The sequence below is a fragment of the Pogonomyrmex barbatus genome, unplaced genomic scaffold (genome assembly GCF_055798465.1).
Source record: "Pogonomyrmex barbatus isolate J1 unplaced genomic scaffold, ASM5579846v1 scaffold21, whole genome shotgun sequence".
Lineage (NCBI taxonomy): Eukaryota > Metazoa > Arthropoda > Insecta > Hymenoptera > Formicidae > Pogonomyrmex > Pogonomyrmex barbatus.
Window position 1 is genome coordinate 3,373,828 of NW_028297118.1, and position 27,005 is coordinate 3,400,832.

Consider the following 27,005-nt stretch of genomic DNA (forward strand, 5'->3'; position numbering starts at 1 on the left):
TCGAAGAATAGGAGAATACTCGACTATGATTGGTCAATTTCTTATGACTAAAGGCTTAAATCACCTATTGTAGACCGGGACTTAAGTGTACACTTTTCGAACGAGTTCAGCCAAAAAGAACAGACCTATGATTGGCATGGATCAGGCGTCAGTCAGCGTCACTGCCCACTGTTGTCGGTGTGCTTTAAATTTTTGGTGGAAGTGTGTATATTTAAGATTATTTTTCTCGGTTATTATATATCAACAACAATTCGCAAATATGGATAATGACAAGAGCACTATGCTAGCTGTTCTTCAACTTTTGAAGAAATACAATTTAAAGGTAAGTCAAAAGATATCCTATCTATCATTTCTAAATTGCTTCTAGCTTAATCTATGTTTACCAGTTTCGCAGTAATAGTCTGCGAAAAATAGATTAAGATTCGATCCTCATTTTATGTTTTATGTGAAGCCGAAAATTTTGCAATTTTTAAATTTTAATCAGAATTATTCAATGTTAAATAACCTATACACGTTAAAATCTTTAAATCTTGACACTTAATCTCAAAAATTACATAATAATAACTATGTTTACAATGATAATCTAGTTTGACAATCTAGTTAACAATTTTATATATAACTGTTGATGAAATACTATATAATGGATAATTTACATTGATGTTTCACCTGTTGCTATATTTTTAAGAAATGTAAAAATATAAATAATGTAATTTATCTTTGTAATTAATCTTGGTGTTATTATATCTTTTGAAGTAACATCAATGTAAACTATTCTTTATATAATATCTTACGTTAGCAATTATAATTATTGTTGTCACTAAACCTTATTATCATTATTATATGAACATAATTGTAAAAAAAATATAACAAATCTTATATGCAATTATATACAAGTGACACATATGCTTATATATTTTATATTTTCAGGGAACTGAGGAGTTATTTAGAAAAGAAGCTAATCTCACGGATGTTTCACTTGATGATGCTCAGCAAACTGATTCTGATGTGACCAGTGTCCTTTCCGCTTATAAAAGCGAGGGAGATCCTGCACAATATGAAAAAGCATATAGTGAATTGAAAAAATTTGTTGAAGGAGCTTTGGACATTTATAAGGTAAGCCAATTATTTTTAAGATTATTCCTAACAAATACAAGCAAATATTTTAGATCAAATATAATTGCATAAATATTGCAAAACTTTCTCAAACTTCGAGTATAATTAAGAAAGTATATGTATGATATGTGTATGTGTATGTGTGTATGTATAAATTTTTTTACTTGAGAATTATTATAATCTTGATATTTGTAAGATTTTCATTTAAAATGATCTCAGCATTTTGTCAACAATATAAAGTCTGGTATTTTTTATATATTCTGTATATTATCTAATGTTACATAAATTATAATGATATATCTAGCAATTTATATTTATTATTGTATATATAATGATAGCATGAATTGGGAACTATATTGTATCCAGTTTTGGTGCATATGTATCTGGAATTGGTTTACAACAATCATTCTAAAGAAGCAAAACAGTTGATGGAAAAGTTTGGTACGAATTTAGAAGAATATTATCAAGAAGATTTGAAAAGAATATCCAATGTAACGAAACGGGAACAAATGGCGGGGAATGAGTTAACCGATACATTTAAGTAAGTATAAAAATAATTGATATGCTCAAATTATAACTTGAAAACATCATTGTAATTTATCTATTTGCAGATCCAATCAATTTATAATCAGAATGTCAAGGGATACTCTTTCAATACTAAAACGGCATTTACAAGAAAAGAAACACAGTGTATTGCTAAATATTATACAAGAGCATCTTTACTTTGATATGTATGAAGGTGTTGCTCGTAATAAACAACAGATAGACGCAACATCTGGAGCTATGGTAGGAGAAGCTACCAGACAAGGTAAAATGATTTTGTATCTAAAAAAATGAATTCTTCATTTTGGTACTTTATCGAGAAGATGTTTATCAACAAAATTGTTATATTGTAGATAACAAAGCCAAAGTCTATTATGGACTTCTAAAAGAACCAGATATTCAGTGTGTAGCACCAGCCGAGGAAGAAGAGGACGATACAGGTGGTGGAGATGGAGACAAACCAAAGAAGAAAAAGGCTAAAAAGGATCCATTATTTTCAAAGAAAACTAAATCCGACCCTAATGCACCACCTGTCGGAAGAATGCCATTACCCAATTTGTACGATAAATATATCTTCCAGATTTTCTTTAATGATTACTTAACTTCTATCTTCATTAAAGAATCGACAAAGAATCGCTTGTATATTTCATATAACTTATATTTTATGTAGGAAAGATGCAGATAAAGTAGAAAAAATTAAGTCATTGAGGGAAGCATCAAAAAGAGTTGTCCTTGGACCTGATACATTACCATCTATATGTTTTTACACATTATTAAACACTACTTATACGTAAGTACACATAATTTTTCTTTCAATATCCGCTTGCATGTAAAATCTTTTGTACAATTTAGTGTAACGGCAGCAGAAGTGGCAGAAGACTCGAGTTTATTAGCTACTGGATTTAGTGATTCCGGTATAAAGATATGGAGCTTGGTTCCACAAAAACTGAGGTTAATGAAAAGTGGTGAACAATTACAAGAAATTAATAGAGAAGCAGGTGATGCATAAAATCGAGATAGAAATCAATATTTTTTACTTACATTCTAAAATGTATAATATATTATAAAATTTTACAGAGGATGTATTAGTTAGAATGATGGATGAACGAACATCTGAAACTGCAAAAAATCTCTATGGTCATAATGGGCCAGTTTATAGCCTTTCATTTAGTCAAGATAGAAATCTTCTACTTTCATCATCAGAAGATACTACAAGTAAGATTTACGCCATATAAGGCGTTGCTGAAAAAAAAAAACTCGAAAATTAGGAATATTTTTATTTTAAATCTCATATTTTATTGAAAGACTTGGGAAATTTTTTTTAAATTTTATATCAGAAAATATTAGTCTTTTTGATATTAGTTTCTTTAATAATTTTGTCTTTATAATACTTTGTACAAGATATCAACAAATATCAATAAATAAAGCGGCTATTTCTAAATAGCATTTAAAAATTTTCTAATTTTATGTAATTTTTAAAATAAATAAATAATCTAAATTTTAAAAAATAAAAAATCTAAAAAATATCTAGAAAATTCTTGGAGGAATATTCTCAAAAAATGTTCATATAAAATTTGAATTGATATTATATTATTATTTAATATTTATTCGACTTTATTATTCTTATGTATTTATGTAATCCAAAAGAATAATGTACATTTATAAAAAATGTATATAATACTTTATGAATATTTTAGTAAGACTATGGTCACTACATACATGGACATGTGTCGTCTGCTACAAAGGTCACTTATTTCCCGTGTGGTGCGTAAAATTCTCACTGCATGGTTATTACTTCGCAAGTGCCTCAAATGACAAAACTGCCAGATTATGGACAACTGATTCTCATCAGCCGTTACGAATATTTGCTGGTCATTATTCGGACGTTGATGTAAGATTTAACATTTGACATTCATTTATATATTTGCTCGACATTTATATATATGTAGTTATTGTTCGACATTTATATATATGTAGTTACGACCGCTATTTTATTATCTTTGTAGGTAATTCAATTCCATCCAAATTCAAATTATGTTGCAAGCGGTTCAAGCGACATGACTGTGAGATTGTGGGACTGTGTAACTGGCAATCAAGTCCGCTTAATGACTGGACACAAAGGACCAATCTTTTCTTTAGCTTTCTCAGCAGAGGGAAGATTTTTAGCTTCAGCTGGCGCAGATCATCGTGTACTCGTATGGGATTTGGCACACGGTCACCTTGTCGCAGCGTTATCGGGTCATACGGCTAATATTCACTGTCTATCGTTTAGTCGAGATGGCAATATCTTAGTTTCGGGTATTTATTCTATTCAATAAGTTTATGTAGATAAAATGAAAACAAATGGCAATAATCAACTGTATCATTTTGTTTAGGATCTTTAGATTATACTCTGAAATTGTGGGACTTTACAAAATTAGCGGAAGAAATGAGTTTGGAGGATGTTAATGTTTCACACAATCCAGATGTGAAAACTAATTCGGAATCGTACCTACTGCGTACTTTCGCAACAAAAAGCACATCTATTCTGACATTGCATTTTTCGCGTAGAAATTTATTGCTAGGCGTCGGCATGTTTGACTCAGCATAATCGGTAGTGTCTTAGAAATTTATTGTTTTATATACATAAGAGACTTAATATACATGTACAAAAAAATTTGAAATTATTGAAATATATGTATAAAAGTTATTAAAAATAATAAATAAATTTTTCACATTTATTATTCTTGTATCTCATTATTATAAATATTCAATCGCATTTTTTTGTATGCAATAAATTGCGATAAGATTCGAAGAAGTGTTATATTTTATTAGATATCAGCGGTTTTTGAAACCGGTTTGCTCACACACGTGCGTTTGATTACAGTTTAAGTAAAAAAGCAACAGCAGGCTAGGCTAGAGGATACATTACGATCGATAATTTGTGCGAATTTGCAACTCACGGTAGCGAGCAGGTGAATGGGTGAACGACGGTCGATGTCGTTTCGCAGTAATAAGCGCCGTGCGACAGCAATACATACATACATACATACATACATACATACATACATACATACATACATACATACATACATACATACATACATGCATACATGCATACATACATGCATACATATATACATACATATATCATACATACTGATACACAAACGCAGAGGTATGTAGGAGAGACCGGTCGGAGCAAAGTTATAGCGACAGAAGAAAGATAGGAGAGGGAAATGCGATGCCAGAGAGAGGAAAGTAAGTAGGCCGCCCTCTCCGACATTCCTGTTTTCACTCTGGGCATCGTCTTTGTCGAGATAGTTGCATTTTACTCTCGCTTTCGACGATGGACGACAATAGTACAGCGAGGTTAGGTAAGTCCGACGCGGACTTATTTACATTTCGTCAAGATGACATATGTTCCATACTCTCGAGATATCTCTCTCTCTCTCTCTCTCTCTCTCTCTCTCTCTCTCTCTCTCTCTCTCTCTCTCTCTGTTTGTACATACCTTTTAAAATGTGAAATTGTAGCTACAGATGGCTATGAAATGGTTAAAGCCCTGTACGATTTCAAGGCCACATTTGCCAAGACTCTCAGTTTCCGGGAAGGTGAGTATTTCATCTTGCTGCAGCGTAACATCAAGCAAAAGAATTGGTGGCAGGTTGTAAACAGAGGAGGACGTTTGGGCTATATACCATCCAATTACGTTTCCTCCGTGAAGGTGGGTGGAACTCGTGTATGGAACTTGTTCAAATACGAATATAATCTGTATCGTTGATTTATAGGCGCAGCCCCAGTTTTTGATTGATTTTTTGGAAGACTGTATATTGACTTTGGAAACGGAAATTAGTAAAGATAGCGACTCGATACAACCCGAAAAGCAAGATCTGTTGGCAAAGCTAGTAGAAAAGAAGAGACAGGTTGAATTGAGCAGAAAGTCCAAAAGACAAGCGCCTAAACCGCCAGATTTAGACTATGGCATTATACGTAAAGAAACACATTCCACAATTGCCTGTGACAATACAGAAACAGATATTAAGTCAGCACCAAGCAATACCTCCTATGCAACAGCACAAACTGTTTGTAGCAATACAAATGCAGATAACAGTCAAGCAATTGTGCAATGTCAACGATCAAATGGGGACGAACGGCATATACAATCACTTACTTGTCAGTCATCTTTGGATACTATGCAGAAAGTCCAGTCACCAATCGCAGACGTTCATAAAAGCGCCTCTCAGGGCAGCATACAAAATTTATCTAACAGTTCATCAGTCAAAAATAATTCCCTAACTAGGAACAGTTCCCCGGTTAAGAGCAATTCTTTGCAAGCCATTAACTCGCGAAGCGCTTACCAGCTTCTTGATCAAGTACGCAAAAATACTCAACTTAGTCATGAAATGTCAAAGGTAGCAGTCACAGTTGTAGTGTCTAATCTACGGCAGTTGCTGCCGGAAACTGTAAGTCATTATCTGGATGCTTTGATGCATCAGTTGCAAACACCATTGACTGTATCAAAAATGAGTATAGAAGAAACTTATGATGCTAATAGATTGAAAATTATTTTTACTGAATTGACTTCGTGTAAAGAAGACTCACAGCAAAGAAGCTGGATGCTTTACGAAGATGAATCTATTATTGTGGAATATATCAAAGAATTGACTGAAATATTGGTATGTTTTTTTTATTTAATAAAACAGCAATAAAAATTAGTTAATATTTAGCATTAAATTTGAATTTTAATATAATATTTTTCTTCAATTCAGAATTTGTTCAAGTTATAGTTAATTATAATAAATTAGTATAATTAATTAATCAGTGAATACATTTAAAAATATACGAATATTTGATTGTGCCACATTTCTTTTATGCAGATTATGATTAGTTAACACTAATATACATATAATTTATTATTAAATTATTATTAAATAATTAATATTCATGTATATTTTTTTTTTAAACAGACAAATGCAGACGCGAATGTGTCAAGACATGTTTTGAGGCAAGATCGATATAATGGCGTAACAATATTGATACAGTATTATCAAATGGAGACAAGATGGACCATTAGACAATTGTTGTTGCAATCATTTGGTGTTATGTGCAGTTTGGATCCAGTAGTTCTAACTATAATGTTAAATAGTATTTTACCAATGGAACTAGCAAGGTATTTAGAAGATATTTGTAAATTACAATTTATAATAATGAAATATACAATATCCGTAAACACAATCATTAAATCTCTAATGTTTTTGTAGAGATATGAAGAGTAATCCCAGGAATGTATTAAGATTAAATTATTCTTCGTTACTACTTACAATGATTTTTTCAATGGGTGAACCTATGCCGGTTACACATTTGGGTCAGTAAAATACATCATACATCATACAACATAAAATAAATAAAAATTGACATTTTTAATCTTTCTGTTCTGGGGAAATAGGTTGGGTCAGAAGGGATAACCGGACAAGAAATTATTCAATTTATCTAACTTGCAAATAATAAAAATAAGTTGGAAATGTAAAAAAATTTTTTTATACAATGCTTCGTTTTCGAGATAACCGAATGTGAATATTAGTTGGAAACGCGTATGCGTCCACTTGTTTTATTTCAAACTTAACGAACTTTATTGTACACAACGTTAATTATTAGGACTATTATGACTAATATTAATAACTAATAACATACTAATTTTTAATGTATTTTAATAATTTTAAATTACATTTATTAATTAATCGGAATTATTGTTATATTTCCGTTGTCTGCAGAGTGTTGCTTAACGAATCAAAAAAATGTATACTGTTCGTAACGTATTTTGAATCTTTAATTGAATCTTTAAATGCTTGTGCAATTATCTCTTTTAGTTAAGAAAGATTTTTACTATTTCTATAAGTTTTTGTTATTTCACTATTTGGAATTTTCAAAGTTGATTATTTCGGGAATAAAGCATTAAATAAAAAAAATTATTCTATTTTTGTATATTGAATAATTTCTGTTTGGTTGTACTACTCATGTTGATCTATTCTGCTGATACATTCTGCTTCAATAATCACGCGTCGAGTACTATTTGGTCTTGAAACGCAATATTTTTGCCAAAGCAGAACTTATATAAATTTACAAAAAAATATATAACTAACTATAAGATCTCAGTGATCAAAAATCTCATATTTTCTGTGATATGTAAATATGAAATATACATTGACTGATATTTATTCGTTAAAAATTGTATACAGAGTGTCTTTAAAGTCTAACCGAGGTCCTATATCTCGAAAATGGCTTTAGATAACTTTAGAGACACCCTGTATTAATTAAAATAGGAATAATTATATAATTAAAAATAGAAATTAAAATATATATTTTTTTATTAACTCTGTTATAGAGCAACTTGGTACAGATTTTATATCATTTCTGCTGGACCTAATAGAAACACCCCCCGACACAGATCTAGAAGATCAAATCCCAGACTTGTTCGTAAATTTAATATTATCCTACAATCTACAATTTACATCCTCTGAAAATATTGTTCTAAACACTTTACGTGAACGGACTATAGCCAAGACTTTTACCGAAAAAATTTTATTTCTTTTTAACAGAGAAGGTAAATGTTATGTAAATAATATGTAAATAATATGTATGTGTATGTTTGTATATTTATCTCGAGTATGACTGCATGAATGAACAAACTTTTAACTCGCCAGAGGATCCGGTCCGAATATTTGATCACGAACCACAACCGCCGCACTCCGTATTGAAACTTTTTGTCGACTTGTTTAGCAATGATGCTATAGCAAGTCTCTTTTATACCAATGACGTAAAAGTACTTATTGACATTATATTACGGCAACTTTTTGACATGTTTCCAGGTGATAAGGTATTAAATTATATCATGATAAAAAAAACTCACATCAGACTCATTAAAAATATCTTAGATTTCTTAAATTTCTCATCTTTCATTTCTATCCTTAATATACAATGACAGCGTAGACAGTATTTGGAACTTTGCCGTCGAGTTCTACGTACATCCAACTATAACGAGCATCGCCATCGGTCTGGAGATTTGTTAAAATGTTTCACAAGGTAACAGTTTAGAGTTGTAAACTACATTATAATTTATTATAAAAATATTTTTACACTTCTTAATTATATATACATTTTATACTTTGTATTAGGATATTTTGCGAGGAAACAACCGAAAGTCATGAAGACCAACAAGTAGTACGCGAAATTAGTAACGAATTTCCACACTTGTTCAGAATGTGACATTTAATTCCACCGTCCAATCAAGATTTGGATGACGATGACTTGCAAACTCTTGTTTAAGTAGATTCGAGAATTCAGCAAAAGTAGAGAGAAATCAAATTCATGACAAGTTTTATTGAAAGTCTTATGACTTCTCTATACTTCATCTATCAAAAAAAAAAAACGCACATAGCTTATGAAATAATATATTTTATGACTGCCATAAATGTCTTCATTCTGTTGGTGCTACAAGACATCACTCCTTATGTAAGTGTTAGTAATTATTAGTGTAATTATTTAGTATATAAGACGTATAAAATTCATATATATATATATATATATATATATATATATATATATATATTACATTAAACGCGTAACGTGAAATATAGCTAAAAAATCCTTTTTATGAGGATCATTGATATCTAAAAGCATTCCAACATTTGCAATTAAATTAATGATTTATTAATAATTAATTATTATTGCTAATATATAGATAAGTATAATTATTTATATATAGATATCTCAGTATATATATATATATATATATATATATATCATATATATTGAGATAAACTTTAATATATAAATACATTTATAGCTGATACATGCATCTTTGTGTATATTGTTAAAAAGTGGAAAAAATTATTAGTATTATTTCTCTATAAACTATAGTCTAGTCCACATCCATGTATGTCAGAACGTAATATAATATTCTAAGTCATAAAAAATAATATAAATTCTAATTAGTCTAGTATCTTATTTTTCACTGAGATAAATACTCTCTAAATATTATTTTGCGAATATTTTGATTATAAAACAAAGATAATTCGTATAGACTTATTTATAAGATTTATTAAGTGCCACTGTAATCAGTAAAAACTTGCTAGTCTATGAGTGACTATTAGTGACTATATTTTTTGAAGCATGTTATTCTATGTTATGTTTGTAAACTGTCAACAAGTCAATTATAAAAGAATCAAGTTTAATGTAATTATAATTGAATGTTAAATAAATAAAAAGTTTAGATCGTAACTGTCATATAAAATATTGCTTTTATAATTTTCGAACCGTTATACAAACCGTGTTTTCTGCCTAAACAGACTTCCACGTGCCTTTTGCAGCTATTTATTGACTATCAGGAACGGAAACGATAGCAGCTGTCCATTTTCACAAGTATCTTTATTACAAAATATTTACACTTGACATGCATGTATTATATACTAAAAAATACAGTATTAGTCATGATGCGAGTATAGTATAAATTATGATGTAAGATGTAATTTTACAGAATGGTAAAAATGGTGTCAGATATGCGCTTTACATATTATATGGCGACAAGTACTTGATGGAAAGAGTATTAGAAAATTGGATTAAAATGTTTTATAAATTTACATGCTAAAAGAACTTTAATAATGTATAAGTTTTGTGTGTGTGTGTGTTTATTCACTATTTCAATTTTTGTTATCATTTGGCTTGCAATTAATGCGAGCGTTTCTCTGAAAAATTTTTTTTTATTTTTACTTGGGTTCGAAAAAATAGAATTTTTAACAAATTCTATTTTCATAAGAGAACTCGAAATGGAACTGAAACATATAAACTGTATTTTCTAATAGACTGCTGCATTAACCGTGATTTGATTTTCATCTGATTTGTTCGTTTACTTTAACTTTTGAATATCGAGAGTTATTAGATTAATATAAAATCAGCTAAAATCTAATTTATTCCAATATTATTCCAAAATACCAAAAAAAAATTGTACGATATTAATTTTATGACAACGCTGTACGAGTAGATTTATTATGTTTTAAATTACGCTAAATAGAAATATTATTGACATCGATTATCTCTCACACTACTCAATTTGTTCGTATTACACTCTATTTATACATATAGTTAAAAACATATAGTAAAATTGTATTATCAAAAACATAATTACATTATGAATTTATCGGTATTCTTACAAAACTCAATGAAAATTTAAGGCACACGTTATATTTTTACATTTTATTCATATAAGTGAATTGACACGAATTGATTTATCTTATTTCGACCATATAAAATGAAAAAGTAATATATTTTCTTTTCTAACTTTTTCGTAATATAATCAAATTTCACTTATGCTGATAAAAGTTAAATAACAGCGCTTACAAACAATTTTTTTTTTTTAGTAAAATTTTCAATCTTATTCCAAATGTAGTCTCAGAGTTCTTTCTATTTATAATTAAGACTCCTGAGTACTCGACTAAGAACTCCGCGTTGATGATAGCGACGTATCGTCACGGTGAATAAAAGTTCTTGTTCTCGTTCTTGTTCATCTTTATATAAGTGACGTGTTGACAGCGACATTTTACGCTTTATTATATTATTTTGTGAAAACGTGAGTTGTTTCGTGCTTATCAAATTCGTAAAAAACCGAGCGCTACAAAAGTTATCTTTCGATTTTATATGTGAAAGCGTACTTTTCACCTCTTTCAACAGCTATCAAATCGTGTGTTTTCTGCCGGAATATGTTTCGTTTCACGTGCCTTTTACGATTATTTATTAACTGTCGAGAGGGGAAAAAAGTTGTAGCGTTCCGTTTCTACAAGTGTCTTAGAGCCATCTCGAGTGTTATTTATTGCGTCTTTTTATTTGAAAAAGGAAAAGTGTAGCGAACTTTTACATGTCGTTTCTCACTTATGACGTCACGATTCCAATATGACCGCGGCGACTACTCGGGAGCCTTAAAATCTTGTAACCATGAATCCACATTTCGATATAATCTAAATTTGTATATTTTTTTAATCGTAATATTACAGTACGATATACATTTTATAAAATTTTCTTGCAGTTTCCTGCGTCACTGTGATATTTACTTACGATACAAATTTGCAATGACATAAGAATAGTGCGTACATTGATAGAGATCACAGATTAAAGCCACCGCCTTTAAAGTTCTTTTGAAGACAAGAAAAAAACTTGTGTACCAGAAAAAATATATAAAGTTAATATACACTAAGCTGGTAACAAATCAAAATCGTCTGAAACATGTACCATGGGAACGTGAACATCTTCTATTTGAGGTGTTGTTTTGGATTCGCAAAGTCCTACTTCCTTCAATTTCCATTCCCAATGCATTCGTTGAACAGCATGTAAAGATTCTGCTTCATTATGATGTCTCAATAGCATACCTTCCTGAAATTAACCATTAGAAATAAAAATAACATAATTTTCTAGTAAAAAGTTAAAAAATAGATATAAATAAGTAAAACATAAATAATTACACTATTTTAAATCGGTATAAAGAATTGCACAAATTGACACGTGACAAGAGTCATATCAGTTGTACATTTTTAATTTAATTTGAATAATAATAAAAAATATTACATGAGTTATTTTCACAATCAGATAGTATCGGTAGTTATTACAATAGACGCAACAAATATCTATCCTTGAAATGTCATTTTCTTAACTTGATTTTGAGATGTTTTCTCTTTCATTAAAATTTCTATATATGTTTCCCTCTCTATATTTCTTTGATCGACTTTTTTTATTAGAATTCTGACTTTTTTTTTAGTGGGTTTTCACTAAAATCATTTATTAAAATTTTTTCCTAATCTTTCGATATTGTATCTCTAATCTTTATAATAAATCTCAAGTATATATATTTTGATATAAAATTTAAAAAATGTAATCATCTATTTCTTTGGTAATTTATAAAAATGTCTCAACTTTTTATGATTATTTTAATATTTTTGTTGAAAGTTATTTGAAAAATGACCAAAAAATATGCAAACGCGAGGTATGCGTCTAATGGAGTGATTTTATATATTATATTATATTTTTTTTATATATTATATTTTATATTTGTAATTAACTATTTGTTATCTAATTGTATCTCTTTACCTTTATCTTTTCCCACTTATCATCCACATCTTGAAGCCAACTTAAAAATAGTCTGCCGTTATATCTGCTCCTTGCATTCCTATCTTTTTCTTCTTGTTCAGGAGTAATGACGTTATATACCTCTTCGTCTTTAAGAATCGTACATACGGAAAATGGAAGAGATTGATTAGCGAGTGCTCTGGCCGCTCTACCGTGAACTCTGAGAATTTCCTGTTCTACTGACAAAACTAATTTCTCCTTTTCAACTACATGTTGCATCCTAAGACGATATCGTTCTTTTTCTTGTTCAACATAAAGATCCTTCATAGCTGTGTGTAAACCAACGGGTAGATTAATATTTGGCTCTTTCGCATTGCCAGCTAGCACATATGTACAGCGATTCATCAAGTAATCCTTAAAACCTTGAGGAGGTTTTGGTTGAACTGGGAATAAGCCCTTTCGTCTTCTTTCGATCTGTAAAAGATAACAAAAATTTGCATCTACTTGGATGTATTCATTTCCTCTCTATTTAATATACTCTATTTAAATATACATATTTTAACTGATTTCATAATTTATTTTGATAGACAAATATAAAATAAAATGCCGAAATAATCAATTTAACGTGAACGCGAGTAAAAAATAAAAATGACCAAATGTCATGTTTTCATCCTAAGCATGTATAATCATATTGCAAATTTGAGTCTGAAAAAAAAAAACAATTGTATTTGTGGAAAAACAATTGATTCATTACAGAAGTTATTATTGTCGTTTCTCCGTGATGCCCATTGCTTCTATCGCTGCATTTATTTCGCGAACAGCTATCATCGCGAAGACAGATTATTTTGACAATTGTATACGTTGTATATGTTGTAAAAAGTTAATAGTGTAATAATATATTAATTTTTTCTTTAAACAAAAATATACAGCGCGCGCGTAACATCTATATCTTCTTTTAGAAAGAATATGTTAAGTCGATACTCGAATGTCTTAAAATTGATTATTAATTGCATATTATCTAATTAATTGCAATGTTGATTGGCTCTCTTGTTATGCTTACTTTATAAGCGACTATTGGGGAGATAGCATATTTTGCATATCATTTGTGTTGTATACAACTACATCATTACGGATACAAAGGTTACAAGTTATGTGAAAATATTTTATTTTGTATTTTCCTTGGACTATAACCGATTAAATATTAAAAATATATAATTATGTATGTAAATAATTTTCTCTATGACAGCTATTCATAAAGTAGATAAATAGGTATTCATAATCAAATCTTAATGCCATTCTACGATAAGTCATAAGTAATAGATCATCAGTCAGAAAATAAGAATTGACCAATCATATTCTTATTATATTCAATCTGTGATTGGTTAATTCTTAATTTCTGACTTATGATCTTAATATTATTAATAGCTTATTGTAGAAAGCCTATTATATTTAAAACAGTCTTAAGTAGTGTCTTAAGAAATTATTGACCAATCACAGAGCCGTATTAACATCTTGAGACATTGCTTAAGATAAGTCTGAAAATAAGAATCTACTATGAATATCAATAGCCATATACACAATTGTGATACAAATTGACAGAATTTTTCTGAATTTAAGATTAAAGTGTATCGTGATAAAAAATAAATTGCGCGTTACTCGTTTATAGCTAAAGTTTTTAGCTTTATCTGTATGTTGTACATTTTAAAACATCTTTCTAAATTGTAAATATATTTAGTACTTTTAGATATTAGTAATTTTTTTCGTATTTTATTATAAATATTGTTCAAATATATTGCGATATATTTTGAAGAATACTATAGAATCAAGTTTTTAAGCGTCAGTTCAGGACTAATATTGACTATTTTTGGATTCTTTTTGTTAATAAATATTAATATAATTAGCAATGTGTGAAGGGCTTAATAGGACTTGATAGAAATGTATATAACGATATATAATTACATATTATATTGATTAATATATTGTCAGCATCATATGGAGATTACATCATCGTTAGAAATTGTATAACGTGCAAAATGTAATGTTTGAAATATATAATTATTTATTCGCAAAATGATTTCATGCGTGACTTGAAACTTAAATATCTTTTTTTTTTTACCTGTTTCCTGATATTAAGAAATAATTGATAACAATTGGTAATTGGTTGATCATGTGGATGAATTTCTGGCCCTGTACTAGTAGTCTCGACTGTTTCATTAGCAGCAGCTGTAGCTGCGGCCTGTTGTGCCTCTTTACTTGGCTTCATTTTTCTCTTTCTGGGATGAAGCTCGACGGGTGGTGCTGGCGTATTAACGTTAGATATCGTTGAAGACGTAGTCGAAGAGATATTCTCCAAATTTTCCGCATTATTATCTTTTTGATTTTTTCCGGCAACGTCTGTATTTTTATCCGGTTTTTCCGTAGTTGTATTACATTTCGAGATGGCTCCTGTAATTGTGGATTCCGACGAAGTAGTCTTACTTACATCGGATCCGATAGTTTCTGGTGTTGGCGAGTGATGTCTTTGTTGTGGCGAAGAGTTATTCGAACGATCTATAGTAGCGTTAGCTGGTAATGGTGATAAATTGGAATAACCTCCATTACCTGTTAAAGGGATAGCTTCTTTTGGCATCGTAGAACCATTATTACCATTTCCCGTCCTATAACAATATGATACGATTGTAATATAAAATAACAACGGACTTATGTCACACAAGAAATCTAAAGGCAACTAAAAGTTAAGCGCCAGGATGCGCAAATATTTAATAAATATACTTTTATTATATTAAAAATCTTCGAATATAATATTAATAAACCCGAATGTTTCGATTCATTTTCGAGCTATCAACGGAATAAAATGAACGATATTATAAACGAATAACTTGAAATCCCAAAGATCAGTGTTACGGTAGATGTCAAACTTTATATTTAGAACGATTGCAAGATCCGTAAATTACCTATATATAGATGACATCTTCACATATTATCATAAATCAAAATTTAAAAAATCTAAAAAAAAATCTGAGCGAGAATTATTCGCTATAAGAAATACAGTTCAGAAAACATGTGCATTGCGGTAAAAATTTTCGCCGGTCATAATAGTTAAAATATAATATATAAGCACCAAGAAAAATTTCGAAAATAAAAAAAATCTTTCTTTTGACACAAGTAAAAAACAAATTTAAAATATTCATAATCGTTTTAATATAAAGTTTTGTAGAGAAAAAGTTTATTAAATTCAATAATACAGAAATATCTTCCTAGGGAGAAAATATATATAAATATAAATCTTGCAAAATTGTTTTCAATAAAATTTGCAGATGTACATCTCTCATAATTATTAATTATTAAAACTTTAAAAAAAGTGAATGATTCAAATTATGAATGCATAATATATTAAAAAGGGAAAAAGAAAAAAGAAATTAAAATTTTATTACATAAAAATTAAAAATTAATAAGCGATAAAAAATATAGAATAAATAAAAACGATTTATATGTTATATATCTGCAAATAAATAAAATTCAAACAGAATTAAAAGTCTTTTTCTAACCTGTGTGAACTTCTTAATACACGTTGATGATGCATCGCTCTTTCTTCTCCGTGCAAAGTTCCACTAAAATCTTTCTTGTCTTCTCCTTTTACGCCAATACTACCTTCCGTAGGACTAGTAGTACCGCTAGTTAATTGGCTTTGTTCTTTTTCAGTCGAATCGTTACTGTTTGAACTAGCCACTACATAGGGTAACTGATGACTTCTATTCGCAACATTTTTACCATTTCTATTGCCTTGTTCCTGTTCCGATGCTGTACTCTGTGGTATAACTATCTTTAAAGGTGGTACTTTAGGAGCAGAATTAGAATCGGAACATTTTGATCGATCTTCTTCGCCATCAGATTCAGGTAGTGGAGTACCAGTTTTCGTGATTGTTGAACTAGAAATATTTAAAGGTTTCGGGCTACTAGCCATCGAAGAGGTACTAGGACTCTTTCTATCCGCATTTACGGAATTGGTATTTTGATTTCCTTTACCGGTTACTGTCCCAGATCCTTGCTTACCAGATTTAATACACTAAGAACAATTAAATGTTATAGTTAAAGAAAAATTTGCAGTCAGATAATTTTGATTCTTACCTTCTCACCACTATTGGCAGCGTTTCTACCAGTACTTTGTCTTCCAGTTGGATTATTTTTCGTACTCTCTTTTGCGTTCTCAGAATCCTTACGCTTTTTTCGTCGATTTTCCTCGTCTTGTTCCTCTGTATTGTCACCTTCGTAAATACGTTTTGACGATGGTGAAGACGTTGGAACGGATAAAGTCTCATCGGAAGAAACTACTAATGGTGCTATTGTTGCTTCATTGATAGATGTCAATGAGTTGCCAATAGTAGATGCGCTACTTCCACCACTTTGATTACCTTGACCATTTGGACCAGAGGGTTTGCCGCCACCATCTTTGTCTTTGTCTAAATTAGGATTTGGAGACGAGCTTGCACCTCTCACTGGTGTTGGCTCTTTTGAACTTTTAAACTCATATATATCACCACTTTCAGTAGATGATGATGCATTGCCAGTGCCTGATGCGGTACTTGGATTTACCGACGAGGCGTTGACTGGCATCTTTGACGAAGTTTCCATTGAACCTTGACCCTGTATATTCATTAATAAAATTTTTATCAAAGTAGATATATAATATACTGCATATATTGTATATTTACTTTAATAAAACTTAAAATCCAAATAAACATAAAGTAATAGTAACATTAATATTATAAATAATTTAACTGTTGTGTACAAACATTACATTTATATTGCTGAGTGGAAAATTATAATATTTGTATAATGTTAGTGTTTCTTGAATTTACAGAGATAATTAAATTCGAAATCATATTTGTCAATTTATGTATCAAATCAATTATGTATCGTAACGAATGTTCCTTCCAAATTAAACTTTAATTTCAAGATAGTGAAATTTCAATTTAGTGAATAATTTAGTAAATTTCAAATTAAGATTGTTTCAATAATTACTCAATAAACATGAAATAATAGTACATATTACATTGATAGATATATTACATTGATTTTTCGCAATGTAATCATATACAACGTGAAATATTCATATTACTGAGTGACAATTATAATATTGATATAATGTTACTGTTAGTTTGTGTTTACTGGATATTTGATATTTTATAATGTGAGAAATAAAATTTTATTTCGTATTTGTATCTAAAAAAGAACTTAAGGAAATCTTAAAGTGACAAACAAAGTCCGATAAAAAAGTATCCAAATAGGTATATTTATACGTGCGCGCGCGCGCGCACTACTGCATTCAAAAAGTACTCTAAACTTTTAAAATAAAATATAAATGATTGGTTTAATATTCAACGATATTTATTGTATCGCTTTCAAAGTAATCTTTATTGCCTACAATGTATTTGCCAACGTTTTTTTCCAATCTTCAAAACAGCACTGATATTTGATTTCTAATACAGCCTTCAAAACATGCATTGAATTTTGTTCTATTTCTTCGACCTGAAACGATGATTTTAAAGCATTTTTAGTTTTGGAAATAGCAAAAATCACATAGTGTATTATCAGGTAAATATTGAAATTTGTGAAATCATATTTCTTAAATATTTAGCAAAAAGCAAAATTTACATATAAATATCAAAAGGATTATTGTGAGAAAAAAATCCAAATTATTTTGCTATAATTCTGATCGTTTTCTTTCTCTTTTTTTTTTATATATATATATAAACTGCCTCATACCAACGTTAATATAATATAACAAGAATATAAACAAAGTCTTGCTGATAAATAAACAATATTAACAATAAAGCCAAATAAGAGTCAATACTAAATGTAAATGTGTAAAATCTTTGTGTACTTAACAATATAAATATATATATATATATATATATCGTATATATTTTGTATATTTTGTATATATTTGATCCTGATTTGGAACCCTGCTTACAAACAAATTATTGCATTAAAACTTTTGACAATTATATTAAATTTTCAGTTTGATGTTAATAATTACAATGTACTGAAAAAAATAGTAAAAATTGATAATCTGCAATCAACCAATTAAGAAAATATATATATTCCAGTGAAGTGCATAATCAATAATTATTGACTAATGTAATGAACATTAAATACTTGGATAAAGCATTCCTCTCCTGAATTCTAAACATTTAGTTAAATATGTATGTATGTATGTGTGTGTGCATGTGCGCGCGCGCGTGTGTGTGTGTGTGTATGTATGCAAATAATAAAATTTATAATCAGTAAAGTATAAATTATAACATAATAAATGGCAGATAAAAAACTTTTTAATTTTATTTAAAGTCAAAATCTTCATAACATATAACAAGATCAGGTCATTGAAAGAAGCTTTCTGATATCTATGATATAGAAATTAATAATTAGAATGCAAAATAAAATATTTGCAAAATATTACAAAATTAAATTATTTCTTCAAATTAATGTTTTTATACTATATGTTGTGATGATACCATTTTTCACACTGATTTATATACCTGTGCGTTTACGTTGCCCTGACGGGAATTTGAAGTAATACCTCCTTTTTTTTCATCCCTCGTACCTCGTACCTGGTTGAGTCGGAGCGTCACCCTCGGCGAGCTTCCAGACTGACCAGTTCCTGATCTGTCAACTTTATTTTGCGGTGGTGTCCTCCGCATCTCACAGGGGACTCCACTATCTTCAGCAACGTGCGATGCAGCGGTTGTAATACTTCCAGCTGCGTGTGATTGCTCTTGCTGTATCTGATGTTGGCAGGATTGCTGTTCTTGTTGTTCGTTTGACGGCTGTGGCAACGGCAGCGGTAGTAGTAATAGTGGTGGTGGTGGTGATAGTGGTGATGGTGGTGATGGTGGTGATAGTGATGATGATGATGGTGATGGTGATGGTGATGGTGATGATGATGGCGGTGGTGGTGATGGCGGTGGTGGTGATGGTGATGGTGGTGATGATATTGGTGGTGGTAGTGGTAATATTGGTGGTGGTGGTGGTGATAATGATAATGATGATGATGATGATGGTGGTGGTGGGAGTGATGATGGTGGTAGTAGTGGTGGTGATGATGCTGGTGATGATGGTGATGATAATGATGATGATGATGATGATGATGGTGGTGGTGGTGGTGGTGGTGGTGGTGGTGGTGGTGGTGGTGGTGGTGGAGGTGGTGATGGTAGTAGTGGTGGTGGTGGTGGTGGTGGTGGTGGTGGTGGTGGTAGTGGTGGTGGTGGTGGTGGTGGTGGTGGTGGTAGTGGTGGTGATAGTGGTGGTGGTAGTGGTGGTGGTGGTGATAGTGGTGGTGATGATGGTGGTGATGGTGGTACTGCTGCTGTTGTCGCCGTCACTATGCCTATTTCAGGAGAGCGTGGACTGTTGAGAGTGGATGTGATACTTTCTTCAGATGGACCAGCAGTTTCCACAATGTCCGTTTCTACAAATGAATTTAAAAGATCCGCGATCCTTTTTGAAAAATTCTTCCATAGTACAGTAGCACAAATGATAGAAATGTGACAAATCTATTAGCTATTTTCAACATAAATAGCATAAAGGCATGTCAATAAAAGGTTAGGAACGTCACTTCATTCACTTAATGGTCGACGCAATATTTCGGACTCTGTTCGGTGGATATTTCTATAAACGATACATCTCTTCAAAAATTCAATGAGATTTTTGATAAACTCACAATGCCAAGAACAAGATCACTTTTAGTTAACCTTTGATACCATCTTTTATACCTTTGCGATTGTCAATCTTTTTTGGTATAAATCGCCCTGTTGTTTAACTTATTGTCCAAATTGTCGTATTCTCCTTCAGAGTTGTACAATTAAACACTTGTTTTAATTGGCAGAAATCGCGCGCGTAAAAATAAGATTCAACATTTGTTTCAACATGCGGATCGTCATTGTTTTGCGCTCACTATAATATCAATATGAAAATCCGTTAGTTTTGCAGTTTTTCGTCTTTGTGATCAGTTATTCACAATACTCGATCACTAGCCCATCCCCCCCTCCCCCTGCACCTCTCCCCATCCCGCTGATAATTATGCTGTCGACGAAACAAAATGTTAAACCTTTAATTCTTGCGAGATTGATAAAAGAAATTGTCATGCAGCTAAACTGTTTAAAGAACACACGGCGACATCTGATGGTCTTACGCAAATACAAGAACGCGATCACTATTCGATCACTACGCGATACGCACGCGATCACGGTTTCTCACGAACTGGTAGCCATGTTGCTTAGTTCAGACACCGCCTCTACCTGCTCCTCCCTACTACAATTATGTGCACACAACCAGTGATCTGGGTCGCTTTTTCACGCATGCGCGATATAATTTCATTACTACTACACGTAAATACGTGTATGTACATACAAATGTGTGTGTGTGTGTGTGTGTGTGTGTGTGTGTATGGTGTAAAGATGTGTCATTGATCATCTCTACAAAATTTTCTCTAACCTTTTTAAAAATAAAAAAAGATATAAAATAAATAAAATAAATAAGATCAAAACATCGCACCCTATTGCTACTGACTTTTGATAAAAATACTAGAAACAATCAAATGAATTTCCGTCTAAAAGTTTCTATTTCTTTAACTTACCATTTATTTCCCTAGATGCATTTATATTATAGCCACTCATAAGTATCTGCTGTACTCGAAAGTCTTCTTTGTGATTGATTGTTGTCTGAATAAATGATTCTCCATTTTTATTGGACCAACGATTTTTCGGATTGCGCTGTTGTTGCAATGATGAACTTTTTGAGGGAATATTCGTTGTGCTTGTATTGTCTGATCGACTTCCACCTAATTGTGGCACAAAATAGCATAATTATTGAATTATATAAATAAAAAAAGATAATTGTTTTGATAATTTATAATAAACAAGATTATAATTTACTTTAATAAAGTTAAGCGCTTAATTGTGCATTGCAAATTACATATTATTATTGCACAGAGTATATCGTATAAAGAATTATAAGTTATTTTTTCCAAAACTATTAAAGATAGTAAAGATAAAATCTTTTGCAATTTATTAACTTTGTAACTTAATGGCGTAGATAAATGCATAACATGCATGACTACCATTGCTTTAGAGCCTTTTAAATGACAGACATGATACTATTGAAAGCTCCATCAAAAGAGGTATTTTTTTTAATTAATAATATGCAAATATTTTCCTTACATATCTTGTTAAATGTAACAACATTCATAAAAACTATTTTTTGTCTTTTGCATAATTAAAAAAACTATGACAACAAATATTTTTCAGTAACGTAAAGATTATGGATATACAAAATAATTTTATTCATTTTTTGATAAATGTATAGTAAATTTTTAAAATGTTCATTCACTTTCAAACATTTGTAAATCTTTATATAAACAAGAAATTCTTTTAAAAGAATTTCTTTATTTTTTCTTCCTTTTTTTTGTAATTCTTTTTCGTAATTTTCTTTTCTTTTTTTTTATTATTTTCGCCGACATTAAAATTTCTAAAATTACAAAAGCATTGCAAATGCTTTCTTTTACCAAGAGCTTATACATCTCTGATTACATCTGAGATTATCTCAGAAAATCGTTCGGAATAGGATACACATTTATATGAACATTTTTACTTAAATAATAATCGATATTCGATATATTAATAATCGACATTATCGCCTTCCAGAATTCGACCTTCCTTCCTCTGGGACAACCTATATATCCTATAATTTCAAAATTATCACTTTCCAAAATTTTATTTATCTTCAAGTTTAGAGAAAAATGTTTTACACAAAAGTTGTAGGAAGTTGTAGGAGGTTTCGAGGAAACCACATAAAAATGAAAAAAGCTATTATAAAAACGTTACAGAAGAAATGTTATTGTTAATGCATGATATATTATTGATATATATGATATGTAAATGTGAACTCCGGTTATATATAAAACCACGGACGTTTCGTCGCCGTTCCACACGAATTTTATTATGCGTAAATTTGGAGACGATACACTACTCGTATATCTTAATTTCTTTTTTAACGTGCATCCTTTTAAGATGTTATAATTATATAAATTAGCGGAACAAAGTGAGCAGAACAAATTCTAATTAATGCTTTTATTTATTTTTTTATATATTGTCAATTTAATTGCAAAGAAACAAATTTTCACGAATAACAAATCCAAACAAGAGTTTACCAAATTCAATTATGATAATAGAAAAAAGTTTCTGCTATATTGCAAGACAATATAACATTGAAATCTTCAAAATGTTTCAGTTACATAATTGCACAATACTTTTAAAAAATTTTCGCAATAATGTCAACATGTTTGTTTCGATTGCAATAAGTATTTCTGGAATATGTCTGAAATATTACAGAAATATTTCTAGAACGTTTCAGTGAGATTACTGCAATGTCTTTATTGATTTTATTTATAACTGTTTAAAAAATTCGAACACACACACACACACACACACACACACACACACACACACACACACACACACACGAAGCGCGCGCACATGCATATACGTGCTCACGCGCAACAGACACACACATGCACTCAGGGGAATAAATATTAATGTTAATAAAAAACGAATATCTTTTACATCATAATATTTTATTTTTTTATTTGAATTGTATCATAGTCCATTATTCCTTATTTTTTAATATTTTTATAATTTTAATTATAACATTGCGTCAATTATTATTTACTGATTTTCACTGAAAATAAAAATAATGTGAAAGTAATGAATTAGCATATCATTAATTTAAGGGGGACTTGGTAGAAGAAAAATGAAATTAATAAAAACCTGTTTACTTAGGTTTGTCTTTTTTAAATTTATAAATTAATTTTGAATATGAGTTGAATTCATATCTGGCGAAACCTCTTTATGCAAAGTTGGACCAATTAAGATAAAATTTAAATGCATGATCAAATATTTTTTTGTTTATGCAACATATAAGACAATATATTTATAAACAATATATGATTATACTGTGTAACAATCAAGAAATAATTTTCACGCATAAAAAAATTGACATGTTGTTCATGCGGGTAGAGACGAATTTTAAGCATAAAAGTGCGTTCCATTCTGCGAGATTGTTATTTACGTTTTTTATGTACATTTGAAGTTCAAAGGAGATCACATACAAGATAAAATTTTGCGATTGTCCGAAAAACTTGCATTTTTATGTAAAATTAATTGCTGGATCCAAAATAAATAATAATAATAAAATTAAAGTATAGAAAGCAGAGCATCAAGATGATGAAAAAAATATATATTTTCATTCGAAAATTGCTTAAATTTCACCCTTTTTTAGACTTTTCTACATGAATAAACCATGCCATGAATGCACATTAACATTTTAATAAAAATTTTACATCTCGTAGAATGCTTAATTTATATTCAATATGTAAAACAAAAACAAAATAAATAAAGTAAGACTTAAAAATAAAAAGAAAATGCAGTGCCCGAATTATAATAATTTTTATTAAATATGCGATTTACTTGAACTTCTAAAATAGTAATACTTAGGCAATATTTTGAAAATCACATTTTTTTCATTAACATTCACAAAGAGAATCATAGAAAGGAAAAAATTTAAGCTTTTATTAAACTTTTTATGGAAGATATGTTTCTTATCATTTTGCTATATTCCAATCGCATTAATTTTATCATTTTTGGATTCAGCAGTCAATTTAACATGATTTTCAATGATAACATTTCATCTTGTATCACGACCGAAATCTCCTTTAAACTTCAAATATGCATACAAAACATAAGTAATTGGTCAGAACGAAAACCATTAATCATCATCAGAAACTTCTATCCTACATTTTGTCTCTACTTCTATGACTATATCGATCTTTTTGTGAAAAAAATTTTTTTGTTACACAATGTTATATTATAAATTAAAACACATACCTCTCCGTTGCGAAATTTTTTCCAAATTCTGGCGAGTATCAGAATAGCAAATTCACCACTAGTGCTGATACATCTAAAATTGAAAAACATAGATAATTTCGATTTCAGTAAGGCTCCAATGTGTATATTTGTTCATTATTTATTCATTAATTATTCATAAGATTAACAATTAACAAAATTTTACACATATTCTATTAATACAATTAGAAATTAAAGAATTTAATTTGATAGATCGAAATTAAACAAAAATTATATTCGCTATTCACTAACCTCCTCTTTTCATTCGTTATATCATATTTTGTCAGTAAAAATACAATATACAATTAATTTTTGGAAAAATTTGACTTATGAATAAAATGAATTAAAAACTTGATATTTGATTCAAGAACTCTATCCGAATTTAAAAAATGTTATAAAAAAACCATATTCTGATAAGAGTTCATGAATACTAATAAAATGAAAAAAATTTCGATTGCGGTCGAAGTCTTTATTTAAATAAATTAAACATCTTAATTATATATTATTATTACTTCACTTTTGATCTATAATATTCACCGACTTAACAATTAAACAATCAAGAGATACAGATAGTATCTGGAGCCTGGAAATGAACGTGCATGTCTCATGCACGCATGAGATCAGACTATGTATCGCATCTTCGTGCGAGCTGACCAGTTGTCAGATTATCATATCTCAGAAACAAGTGGACCAATTAAATTCTTAATACGAGTTTTAGTTCGAAAACTAAATAAGAAAAACTTCTTTATTTTTTTTTCTGTCCTATAATTGAAATGTACAAATTTCTTCAAAAAATAGATAATTTCCGTATAAAAATTTCTTATGGATATAAATGACATTATCAAGTTAATGGCGAGAAAGATGAAACTTTCATCAATTGCCATATTTCAAAGACTGTCAATAAAGAGCATTTATAAAAAGAATATTATAGATGGTCTTCTCGGATTTTGTCAAGCTTGAAATATTTTGTAGTAATGTATTCCCATATAATGCACAGTAAAGTTATTCAGATTTAAAACAAATTTCCAAAAAGCTAGATTTTAACCATTTCAAAAAAAAATCGTAAAAGTCGCAATTAGAAATTTGTACACAATAGCGCCTCAACTATATATAATAAACTATATATAATAACTATATATAATAAACTATATATAATAAACTTGTAATAAGAACAATCAAATATATGAACCAAGAAAATATAGTATTAATCATTTTTAGTAAATTGTTAAATAAATTAATGTATTGTTATATATATTGTTTAAACTTTTATCTCAATGATATTGTGACATTACATTGTCTGCTTTGCAGACAAAAATATTTGCCTAAACTGGAAAAATGTAATGTCATATTCTATTAGTATGAAGTCTATATAATGTAGTTATAGTTGTAAATCGCTACTTCACTATCAATTATAATAATTCATATTGTTACCGCGATTATATTTTTATTATATTCAATACTACTTGTCACTTTTTTGAAAAACTAGTTGCAAGTACTTAAATTTCATAAATGTAATAATTTCATATGCATAAATATATATATATATATATATATATATATATATATATATATATCTCACGACGTTCTTACGCGATAATATAGACGGTATTTTTGTATTACTGTGACCAAAAAATGAAGTTTAGTCATCCCTGTATGACATAATAACATTCTGATCGTCGACTACGTGTTTCCTAAAATATATCTTTCAATAAGATTTCAGTAGACTCTAGGCGACTATTTATTGAATTTGTTCATCACCAGCTTCAAAAAAATATAATATTCTTTCTTCTATATTAATATAATAATCCTTATGGATATAAACCATGTGAAGTGTATAAAATGAAAATTATTATATTTAATAAAACATAACAATCTGTTCTGTAACATAATTGCGAAAATTCTAAAATGCTAAATTTCTTAAGAAAAATGTTATAATATTTCGAGACATGTTTTAAAATAAAATTTTTAGAGATATAAATAACAAGATATATTTTATTGGAGCAAAAGATATGCTTATACTTGCAAAATATATGTGATAACACGAAACAAAATATATATGTTATTAAAATAAATATTTGCAAAAGACTTGGTCAAATATACATCATATTATATGGTCAAATATACATCATATTACATCAATTTTCCATATAATATTAACTAATTTCTATGCAATTTTTATTTAATATGCTTCAGCTTCAAACGCTAAACTTTATAAAATTTAATTTAACTTTATAAAATTAGTTCAACACATGTAAGTTGATTTTATAATAATTTGTCAATTACATGCTAACGAAGCTTTATCA

General features: G+C 29.5%; 3 protein-coding genes across 7 annotated transcripts in view; 2 read left to right on the forward strand and 1 right to left on the reverse strand.

The window, feature by feature from the left end:
- Positions 1 to 121: 121 nt before the first annotated feature.
- On the forward strand, positions 122 to 4,376 carry Taf5 (TATA-box binding protein associated factor 5). Its single transcript, XM_011634140.3, has 11 exons — positions 122 to 322; positions 928 to 1,113; positions 1,452 to 1,654; positions 1,725 to 1,921; positions 2,010 to 2,214; positions 2,327 to 2,446; positions 2,509 to 2,654; positions 2,734 to 2,871; positions 3,354 to 3,547; positions 3,663 to 3,954; positions 4,032 to 4,376. The coding sequence occupies exons 1-11, from the start codon at positions 128 to 130 to the stop codon at positions 4,244 to 4,246; spliced, it is 2,091 nt and encodes a 696-aa protein (XP_011632442.2). The 5' UTR covers positions 122 to 127; the 3' UTR covers positions 4,247 to 4,376.
- A 291-nt stretch (positions 4,377 to 4,667) lies between these two features.
- LOC105424093 (NCK-interacting protein with SH3 domain) lies at positions 4,668 to 13,467 on the forward strand. Of its 2 annotated transcripts, XR_016139468.1 has the most exons (10): positions 4,668 to 5,012; positions 5,170 to 5,360; positions 5,425 to 6,312; positions 6,604 to 6,806; positions 6,898 to 7,001; positions 8,019 to 8,237; positions 8,338 to 8,510; positions 8,619 to 8,716; positions 8,809 to 9,145; positions 9,982 to 13,467. XR_016139468.1 is itself a non-coding variant. In XM_011634138.3 (9 exons), exons 1-9 carry the CDS (start codon positions 4,985 to 4,987, stop codon positions 8,897 to 8,899), a joined length of 1,995 nt encoding a protein of 664 aa, XP_011632440.1. In that variant the 5' UTR covers positions 4,668 to 4,984; the 3' UTR covers positions 8,900 to 9,926. The 2 variants fall into 2 exon arrangements, 1 of the variants encoding a protein (XP_011632440.1); XM_011634138.3 differs by lacking the exon at positions 9,982 to 13,467 and having other exon boundaries at positions 8,809 to 9,926.
- LOC105424135 (uncharacterized) overlaps positions 10,042 to 27,005 on the reverse strand; it is a 20,313-nt gene continuing 3,349 nt past the window's right edge. Inside the window, exons 3-10 of one of the 4 annotated variants that reach the window (XM_089077975.1) lie at positions 24,685 to 24,757; positions 21,381 to 21,584; positions 19,285 to 20,213; positions 16,874 to 17,389; positions 16,294 to 16,811; positions 14,862 to 15,402; positions 12,767 to 13,219; positions 10,042 to 12,055 (exon numbers count right to left, since the gene is read on the reverse strand). In XM_089077975.1, the coding sequence (XP_088934101.1) occupies positions 11,876 to 12,055; positions 12,767 to 13,219; positions 14,862 to 15,402; positions 16,294 to 16,811; positions 16,874 to 17,389; positions 19,285 to 20,213; positions 21,381 to 21,420 (3,177 nt within the window). In that variant the 5' untranslated portion in view covers positions 21,421 to 21,584; positions 24,685 to 24,757 and the 3' untranslated portion in view covers positions 10,042 to 11,875. Of the gene's footprint in view, positions 12,056 to 12,766; positions 13,220 to 14,861; positions 15,403 to 16,293; positions 16,812 to 16,873; positions 17,390 to 19,284; positions 20,214 to 20,852; positions 21,044 to 21,380; positions 21,585 to 24,684; positions 24,758 to 27,005 lie in introns of those variants that run through there. The other 3 variants (XM_089077973.1, XM_089077976.1, XM_089077974.1) reach the window with 3 other exon arrangements.